Source organism: Pteropus alecto, unplaced genomic scaffold (genome assembly GCF_000325575.1).
Source record: "Pteropus alecto unplaced genomic scaffold, ASM32557v1 scaffold78, whole genome shotgun sequence".
Lineage (NCBI taxonomy): Eukaryota > Metazoa > Chordata > Mammalia > Chiroptera > Pteropodidae > Pteropus > Pteropus alecto.
The window spans coordinates 16,842,358-16,852,537 of NW_006443124.1; the positions used below are offsets into that span (position 1 = coordinate 16,842,358).

General features: G+C 53.6%; 1 protein-coding gene across 1 annotated transcript in view; it reads left to right on the forward strand.

Moving 5' to 3' along the window:
* ADAMTS2 (ADAM metallopeptidase with thrombospondin type 1 motif 2) overlaps positions 1-9,154 on the forward strand; it is a gene marked incomplete at its 5' end in the record, with an annotated part of 202,720 nt that extends 193,566 nt beyond the window's left edge. The window contains 3 exons of the mRNA XM_006923365.3: positions 821-950; positions 1,938-2,024; positions 8,679-9,154. Coding sequence (XP_006923427.1) covers positions 821-950; positions 1,938-2,024; positions 8,679-9,130 — 669 coding nt within the window. The remainder of the gene's footprint in view (positions 1-820; positions 951-1,937; positions 2,025-8,678) is intronic.
* Between the last annotated feature and the right edge of the window lie 1,026 nt (positions 9,155-10,180).

Here is a 10,180-nt window from a genome sequence, read left to right on the forward strand (position 1 = left end):
TCGTGTAGGCAGATGCTTGCGTGGGTGATAACATCCGGTACTGAAGCTCCAGGCTTCCGGTGGGAAAGCAGGCGCTCATCAGAAATCACAGTGTTCCTGTAAACCGACTGGTGCAGTGTGACTCAGGCCTCAGGCATGAAAACCACTCATCCCAGACAGAACATCCCATAACTTGCTGCCGCCCAAGGGTCAGTCCCCAAAACAGGCATTTCCTGAGACTGGGGGGTTTGAGCAACCACATCTGCTGAGTCAACGCTTTCCCACGCGCAGGGTGAGGTTGTGAGAATTACCCTTAGGCAGGGCTGGGCCAGTTGTGAGCTAAGTCTGGGCGTGACTGCTTCTGCTGCCCCCTGGCCGCCCCCCTCACCCCGTCCCCGGTGGGTAAGGCAGAGGGGGCCGGGCTGGAGGGGCCAGCGAGGGTGCTGTTGATTTAGAGCCTTGTGGGAGGTTCAGGGGGAGAGGTCCTCTGCCAGAGCCTCCTGGGCTCACTTAGAACCTCCCCAGTGGCCCAGTGCACAGCAGGTTTCCCTGGGCCTTGGGCCACCTCCAGCCAGAGCACCCAGAAGTGCCAGGCCCTGTGTAGCTTCTCTCTTTAACTCACAGTAACTCAGAGACATAAGCATGTGTGTCCCCTCTTCAGAGCCCCAGGACATCGAGGCAGCCTCCCAAGGCTGAGGCAAGGCCGGACAGGCCTGTAGCCCACAGTGTCCCCTCTGCCCATTACCACCTCGCACGTGTTATGGGGTCACATGCGTGGGAGGTCTTCCAGGCCCAAACCAGTGTGGGAGGTGGCCCCTGACTACTGACTCTCCACCTGCAGTGCTCGGTGACCTGTGGTGACGGCATCCAGGAGCGGCCGGTGCTTTGCCGTACCGCGGACGACAGCTTCGGGGTCTGTCGGGAGGAGCGGCCTGAGACGGCGAGGATCTGCGAGCTCGGCCCATGTCCCGGTAAGCCCTCTGCTGCCCTTCCCCCGGGCCGCAGCATGCGAGCCCCAGGACCAAGGGCAGGGCCAGGCCAATGCAGCTCTTCCCACAAGAGGCCAACTCAGCATCCCTAACCTTGAAGGAGAAGCTGAGCCCTCTTAGGCCAGGTTGGGCCGTTCCTAGCAGGAGACGCAGGGCACTGCTCATCGCTGTCAGGCCAGGTCCATCCCTGCCTTCCTGACATCCCCTGTTGCTCTGGGAGATGGAACCAGACGCCCAGTGACAGCACAGAGGGGTTCAGCCAGACAGGCACCTGTGCCCAGCCCTGCCCAGAAAACAACTAGAACACTGGCTACATGCAGAGACACCTTGGCAAGTACCAAGCACGCGACCTCTTTGGTCCCCAAAACAGCTCAAGACATAGACCCCACTACAAGTGCTATCTACAGCAGGGATCCCCAACTGTGGCTTGTTAGGAACCAGGCCGCACAGCAAGAAGTGAGTGGTGGGCGAGAGAGCGAAGCTTCATCTGTATTTACAGCTGCTCCCCAGGGCTAGCATCACCGCCTCAGCTCCACCTCAGATCCTTGGGCATTAGATTCTCATAGGAGCACTGGATCCTGATGCCAAAAAGGTTGAGGAGCAGTGGTCTACAGAGAAGGGAGATTGGGGTCGGGTGTGCCTGCCCCCTCAGCTGGGGGTTAGATCCAGGGTTCCCTTGGTCCCTGTGTTCCTGGAGAGGGCAGTGGGTGCCCTGCTCGGTAGGCAAAGGATGAGGTGTAGAAGAGCATCACACAGATCAGAGCTGTAGCTGCCCTGCAGCTGACACCCAGGATGCATGGTGTGGGGAGGCAGGAGGCTGGGGTCCACCTGTCACGAGGGAGAGCCTTGAGCAGCACGCTGAGAAGTTGGGCCCCTCCGTGGCCCCTTCCAGGATGCAGGGGCTGTAGAGCAGGGGCAGGGGCCTAGCCTGCTGCCCCAGCAGCCACAGCCCCTTTCTCATTTCTCTAGGAAACGTGTCTGACCCCTCCAAGAAGAGCTACGTGGTGCAGTGGCTGTCCCGACAGGACCCCGACTCGCCGGTCCAGACCTCGTCAAGTAACCGGCCCGTTTATAACTCTGCCTCTGCCCTCCAGTGCATGCCCTGCGCCCTGTGGAGCTTGCCGTGGGCTCCCCTCCTCTCTTTCTATGGAAAACTCCCCTGACTCCTCCTGAGGGCTCTTGGTTGAATCTGTTTTCTCTGGGCCTCTGTGCTCGACCATCTCCTTTGGAGCCACCTGGCTTACCTGGCCGGGAGGGCCAGCCTTGCAGAGGCATTGCCCGGGCATTCGCCTCTTGTGGGAGGCCAGGACCTGGTTGGTGATAGCTTGTAAAGGGTCAAAGATCTGTCATGGTGCTGGAGGGGCCAGAGGCCAAAGTGCAAATGTGACCACTTAGTGACCTGTTCGCGGGGCCACATCCCTCCAGGCTGGAGCTGCAGGTCAGAAGTTGAGGGGAAGCCTGCCCATCCCCTTTCAGACGCGCCCACCCCGAGGCAAGCGAGGCCATGGTGGTCTCCGGCATGCGGTTCTGCGCCGCCAAGCTGGGTGGCACAGTGCCGGGTGTCCAGCGGTGCATCGGGGGTTCCCGCTGCCTCTGCTGCTGCTGCTGCTGCTGCTGACCCTGTGCTGAGTGTGTCCTCCTGACTCGTGCTTCCTGTGGCCTTTGTGTCCTACTTACACAGCCCAAGCCCCCATGCCTGTCTCCTCGGGGAGTTCAGGTCAAATGGAGGAGGATGTATCCCTCCGGTGGGACATAAGGATACTCTACCACTCCCACTCTCTGTCCTTTAGCTCCAATGGCCTTTCCTCATTGTGTGCACCTGACCCCATCCACAGGGGTGAGAGAGAGAGAGAGAGAGAGAGAGAGAGTGTGATGTGGGTGCAGCCGCCTTCCAGTGTGAACAACTACAGAATTACCTCAATTTTTATTGCTTTTTTGCTTAGACAAAATTATGTAGAAAATGCCTTAAAGTTGAAAGGTAACAGAATTGGCTGCTAACTCCAGCTTCAGAGGGGGACTTGATCCAGGTAAGAGGCCGGTAGTGCAGGTCTAGGCAGGGGCGGTCCGAGTCACCCACCTCTGGCCAAGGATAAGGTTTCCCAATCACGTGGCTTGGCTCCCTGAGCCCCTTGGTCTGTGTGGTGACCAAGGCACTCTCTAGCCACCTGTGCAGTAAGATCGGTGACCAGTGGGCGCTGACTGTTGCAGGAGCCCTTGGAGGCTCCCACAGCACTGCCTTACGCCAGAGGGCACATGCCTGGCCCCTCAAGTGACCTGTGTAGCACCCTGCGTCACTCCCACCACCTGCCCCAGTCCTATCCACCTGTGAATAGCATCCCTGCCAACTGCGCCAGCCTCCGGCACTAATTACTGTTATGTAAATACTTGGTGTGTAACGCATACTAATTCTCATGACTGTTAACTTCCAACTTTGACGAGGCCATGTGAGTGACACGAGTGACTCTGGGAAGGTGCAATATGCTCTGGGCGTTGTGCTCTGTCTATATGCACTTTGGTTTATCAGGGATATTTTATTAGTGTTTTGTATGTATTTATGACGTATTATATAGGTTCCATTGTCGTCGCTTTTCTGGTTTTTTTTTTTTATGAGACGTTAGTGTGTGCCAAAGTGACTGTGAAAATGATCTTTTATTCTTATTAACGCTGGAAAGACTTCCTGTCATGCAGCCCACAAATAAACTCAATAAAAGTTCAGTGAAACGGGTGCTTGGGTTTCGCACGCTGCTGGCTGGCTCCTTCTCTTCACCTCCGTGGCTGACGCACTGTGGACCCATGGGTGCCCTTCTGTCGCATTAGTTCCTTAGTTTCTAATTCAAATGACTTTACTGCCCCTCTTCCCCCTGCTCAACGTAGATGTTTAGGGTCCTTTCCCCACGGAGATATATACCACCTCCCCAGGCATTTTTCAAAATGTGACAGCAGCCTGAAGACAGTCCACCAGGATTTTGAGTTCTGAACCGTTCGCGCTAAACGAGCCGCTCCGGGAATGTCTGTTTCCCCACCTGGTTGGAGGTTTTAATAGGAAAGGGGCCCAGGTGGATTTCTCCTATGGGGTGAGAATGTGGGATCAGTATCTGAGACAGTGCTGGTCCAGGTCCCTCTACCCTGAACTGCCACCAGGCTGCTGCGTTGGTGCTTGAGACAGCTGTCTGCTCTCTGTTCAGGGAGAGGAGATGCCTATGTGCCCCAGGAGAGTCTGGGTCAGCAGAAGGGCAAAGGCAGCAGTGGTTCTGGGCACCTGGCCTGAGACATTCACAGGTGTATGCTCAGCCGAGCCTGCCCTCAGGAGCCACAGGGCCTGTGCATTTGCTCACCTTGCTAACAAGGACCAGACAGAAGGTCAGGGTCCAGCAGGGACCTCCTGATATGGGGCCTGAGAGGCGTTCTGTGGTGGGCATCTCCTTTTTTCCTTTCCTGGAAAGAGGTCGCATGCCAGGGAGGAGGGAGATCATGAGAAAGGATGGCACGGGGCCACCCTGCGTCATGGCTATGGGCTCCAGGGCACAGTACCACGCCCAGGTGTCGGTCAGTGGGGTGGGGGTCACGGTAGCTGCGGCTGAGTCCGGCCTGCCCAAAGCTCTGATCATTCAAGAATTCCAGCCCAAGACAGACAAGGAGACCAAGGCAACTTGTGTCTGACAGACCTGCATCCATCCAGCCCCTTCCCAGGAGAGGTCTCACCCAAAGGGCTCCTTGCTATGTGCTTGGGAACAGCCAAGGCAACAGAAGGTGCGTGAGTGGACAAGGGATGCCGACCTATCAAAGGCACGATGGCAAATGACGCTTGGCCAAGAAGAGAGAATGAAGTTTTCTTCACCCCGGTCCTTTCCAAAGTGTGGGGATGGAGGTGACTTAAGTGGCTCCTAAACGTGGCCTGAGTGCTACCGAGCAGCCCCTTCCTGTCTCGTTCTCCATCATGAGCGCCTGGGAAGGAAGCCTCGCTCCATGCGAGTTCTGGCATCTCTCTCACACTTGCTCATATCTCTCCAGCTCAAATCTGTGCGGGCTGGGGTATCGCTCTCGAATTTGAGGAATTAAAATTGGACTTACAAATTGACATAAGAGGACTTATACCTGTTCTTTGTATTCGTGTTTTGGGTCACCTTATTACTACATGAGTTTTCCAGGAACGGTAGTAGTATAAAATTTTCATCTAAAATAAATTTTAAGTTAAAAAAAAAAAGAGTTATAGGAAGAAACTATTAAGCAAATAGTAACATGGGTGGTGGTCAGGTATAGCCATGATTGTGGGGATGGCACACAGACGACTTCAACTTATAAAATATGAGTTTACTGTCAACGGTCTGTTCATGAAAGGCAATAAATAGGTCTTGCCCAGAGTTAATTGCTGCTGGAAATGGCTGAAGATCAAGTATTGTGAAACAGAAGTTTTTATCTTGGTAGAGAACCTGGGCCCATCAGCGCCTTAGGATGCATCGCTATCTCGGGCGGCTCTCTGCTCAGTGATACTACTAAAAAGTACACAACCTTTGGCGTCCTTTTAAGAGTGGTGGTTAATGATTATTTTGAAATTTTTCTGGGCTGATATTAGCTCTCGGTCAGTAACTTTCTCAATTATTTATTCATTCATTGAATTAATTTTTAAAAACCTTAAAGCAATGCAGTCCAATCAGACCCAGAAGTCCAATATGTACGCCAGGTGAGGGGAGGGACCCTGGAGAAGGGAGCCTGGCCACAGGCTGTGGCCCGCCTGTCTGTGACACGAAGAAGGACTGCTCCTCACAATTCGTCCATTTGCTTAGCAACATGTGCCAAGTGCTGTCTGTGTCAAGCTCTGATCCAGGCACTGGGGACACTGCCAAGCACCTGACCGGAAGTCGGCAAACTTTTTCTCTGAAGGGCGACATAGTAAATGCTTTAGGCGTCAGGGGCCACGTAGCCTCCGTTACAACTACTCAGCTCTGCCTTTGTGATGGGAAAGCAGCGAGTACAATCTTACTTACAGAACTGGGTGGGGACCTACTTGGCCTGAGAGCATTGTTGGCTGACCCTCTGCCCTAGGCCACAGTGAGGGGTGCTCCTCAGCCAGGTAGGAGACAGTGAGGGAGGTGTTTAATACCCTTCTTGTTACGCTTGAAGGAAAAGGCTCAGGTGACAGGTGACAGGAGAGGGCGAAGCTATGTGGCAGGGGCTGCCCTCCTCCCATCAGCACTGCTAGGCAGGCTCTGCCCTGTTCTGTGCCTTTGCTCCTAGCAAGAGCACCCTTGCGTCAACCTGAGATCTGTGACCATTGGTTTTCACCCAGCTCACCTCCGTGGCTGACAGTAAAGGAGGAGGGCCCAGGAATGGGGAAGGGAGCGTGGGGGCAGTTCTGAGCAACCCCACCTCCACCAGCTTCAAACAGGACTGTTCAGATTCCATCTGTCATATACTTTGGGCATCTGTGTCAGTTTTCATCTACCAGTTTTCAAACCCTGAAAGCCACATCTCTGGATCTGCCAGCTTGACTTCTGGATTCGGCCCTTGGTTCTCAGCTGCCTGCCCGCCCGCCTCTCTCCCCCAACGTCGTGAGCCTGTGGCTTGTTCTCAAGGTCAGGAAAACCAGGGCTTGTCCCGAACAGCCTGCTGGTGTTCATCTCTTCGAACCATGGGTCCTGCAGCCAGTCACACCTCCACCTGATTTTAGAAGCTCAGAGCCAAAGCTGAGTCCACCTCTGGTGGTAGGTGCGCCTCCGTGTGTTCTGGCCGGTGACGTTGCTATTTTAAAATCCACGATTTCCGTGTTTGTTATTCACATTTATATTTTTCATGTTTATTAATTTATGTGTTCTTTGATTCACTGTTTTAGGCTCTGAGGATAGAGGGAGGGTCCAAATATAGCTTGGGGCTCTGCCCTTCGGAGCTTTCAGAATAATGAAAAGTCAGGCATTAGTCACCTTATCCAACAATTAAATGTGAACCTGCCAACTGGGATGAAGTGCCGAGAAGGGGAGACCCATGGCAGCAGGTGGCCACATCCTGGTGAGATTGAATGTCCTGAGAGGGGTCAAGGAGTGTCTACCTGAGGAAAACGTGTTTCAGCTGAGCCTGGAGGATGAGATGCGAGTGGCTGGAGGAAGAAGGGAGGCACAGAATGTGCAAAGTCCCTGTGGCCAGCAGGAGCACAGTGCAGAGCATGTCCGAGACCTGTATGTGGCTGTTGAGGTGATGGGACAGGTCTTCCTTCTGAAAACAACAAGAGGTAATGCAAGGGCTTCAATCAGGACAGTGATGTGGTCACATCTCCAGCTGAAAAGCCACATTCTGACTGGAGCAGCATAGCTAGACAAGGAGGAAGGATGGAGATAGGCAGGCAGAGAGGAGGCTCTTACCACAGTGCAGCCAAGACGCAAGGCAACTTGAGCCCGTGGGAGAGGATGTGGACGTATCTGAGAGGGTCCAGGAGGACAAGCTGATGGACTTAGAGGTGACTGGATAGGGGATGCTGGGGTCTGGTGTGTGCACCTGAAAGGCTGTCCTCGGAGACACGTAGTGGCAGCACGAGTCACACCTGAGGAGAGTGAGGGAAAAGGAGGGTGCAGTGGAGGTTTGTGTGGGAGGTTTGGGGCCCTCTCTGTGGAGAGCAGTGTCAGACAAGAAACAGCAGGCAGAGCTGGGCCTGTGGAGACTGGGGATTGGGAATTTATAATCGACTAAATATCTCTGTTATGTGGCTCATTCTTTCATGCTGAATGAATTTTTGTACATCATCTAAGTGTTTGTATTGTGTATAGAATGAGGTGGTGGGGAAAACAGAAGAGGAATGGAAATTTGGGAAGACAATAGAGCGAAGCGGGGAGTGGGGGCAAGAGGATCTGGGTGGGTTGGATTAACACAGGTGCAGACAGAGTCGAGACAGCCTGGGAGAAGGCAGCCATGCGGAGAGAGAGCGGCAACGAGGGCTTCTGAGGAGAAAGTCAGGGCTCTCCATGCAAGCTGACCATGAATGACAATTTCTTGGGTGGGAAGGAGGTGGGGTATGCTGGGCACAATGGTTAGCCTATGTGAAGCTGTCAAGCTATGGAGCGGTTGGCTGGGAAACAGCTAGATGCTCAGATGGCAGGGCATGGGGCTCTCGGGTAAGTTGAAGCAAGTGGAAGAAAGCCCGGCCAAGCTCAGGTCATTTTTAATTTCCCTTAAGGCACTTTTCAGAAACGAAAATCACCTGGGCAATGTGAGTGAGGACAGAAAGAAAACATGAAGGGTGTGGTGAGGACACAGCCGAGGCTCTGGAATCTGCTCCATTGGGTTTTAGGATTTGGTTCTTTTAGGTTTAATTTTGTTCTAGTTACCGATTGTAGATTACTATAATCCAACTCTGCTACACAATTTCATTGGGGTTACCACGGGAATGTCTCATGTAAAGACCTGACGAAGTCCCATTTCTTAGGATGAGCTTGGAATCACAGACGGGCCTCGCTTCTGTCTCAAACTTTGAAAGATACCAAAAAATATGGATTCAGCTGGGGCCTGCTTGAGGCGGGGAGCACTGCTCACGGCTTGCACTCCAGGGCAAGGCTCCCAGGCGCCACTGACAAGAAAGCCACACAGACTTATCGCGTGAGCTCGCTTGCCTCTGTGCTGTCTCTGGGCTCTTTCCAATGCCACCTGCAGCAAGCCACTCCTTGTGGGGGAACAGAGTCCCCCTTACCTTGTCCTTTGGTTATTTGTCCCACTTTTCTCTTTCAGAGGGCCGCTGCCAAGGCGACAAGTCATTGTTCTGTAGGATGGAAGTCTTATCTCGCTATTGCTCCATCCCAGACTACAACAAGCTGTGCTGCAAGTCCTGTAACCTGCATGACAACCTCACTGATGTGGATGACAGGGCAGAGCCACCTCCTGGAAAGCATAACGACATCGAAGAGCTCACGCCCACCCTCCCCATACCCACTCTAGTCATGGAGGTGCAGCCTCCACCAGGCCCGCCCCTGGAGGTGCCTCTCAATGCCTCCAGCACCAATGCCACCAAGGACCATCCGGAAACCAATGCCGTGGATGTGCCCTACAAGATCCACAGCCTGGATGACGAAGTCCAGCCACCCAACCTAATCCCTCGACGGCCGAGCCGATATGAAAAGACCAGAAACCAAAGAATCCAAGAGCTCATGGATGAGATGAGGAAGAAGAAGATGCTCGGATAGTTGTAATAAAATGGAAAGGCAGCATCCATAGCAGTTTGTTCTTGCTTGTAGAGATATTCCATGGGATGGCGAATCCTGTGTCGTGGAGATGAAGTCAAAATTTCTGATTCCAAAGGTTTTGAGAAAGCAGAGGGAGGATGACATAAAAAAAATATGTATATATATGGTCGTGAGCGTGTGGCAACAAGGTGAGCACATGGGTTTCCCGGTCCTAGAATGTTCTAAGTCTCGTCCTGGGGCTTGGCATGGACAGGATGGCCCACAACTCCCGGCAGTGCGGGCGGGCAGGAGGGCTAACTCGGAGAGCGAGAAACCATTGGCCTCAAGTTTCTGAGCAGTGACTGGGGATCTTCCTTTCCTCAGTGGTGACAACCGAGGACATTTCCTTCCAATCCCTGGGCCAAGGCACAAGCCTCATGGGGACTTGTAGGTGAAATGGTGACGTATTTACTAACTAATCAGTCACTAAGATGAGCACAGTGATGCTGTGAACTCCAGTGCCCGTGAGGGCCAGGCAGGTGGCAAGGATGAGTGTGGTGGCCAGCTGGGTAACGGGACAACCTGAGAGCTTTGACTGTCAGCTCCAGCATTGCTGCCTTCGTGATAGCTGGGCCCTGTTACCAGATAACACGCTTTTCTGTAGAAGTCTAGATTTTTGTCTAAAAATTCTCAGTCCTTAAAGGTCACTTCAAAATATTAGAAGGAGGGCTAGGAGTCTGCTAGGGTCGAAGCCTCTGGTCCCCAGACTTGGCCTGACACAGGCTTGCTAGTTAAGGACTTGGGGAAAGCTCCGGCTGTGCTGAGCATCTCAGCCAGGTCTGTGCTGGAAAGCTGTCCACTTCTTCTGAGAAAGTACCGAGAACCCTGTAAGTGGGGCTTGAAGGTAGACCTGAACAATGGGCCACATTTCCTGCGGGAGGAGAAGTGGCCGGGTGCTCCAGGCCTTGTTCCTCTCCACAAACTGGCCATGCTTGTCCCCTCTGGCCAGCCTGGCCTCAGCCCTGCAGCTTCCCAAAGAGGCTCTCTCCTCTCCGAGTGCATCGGAAGGAG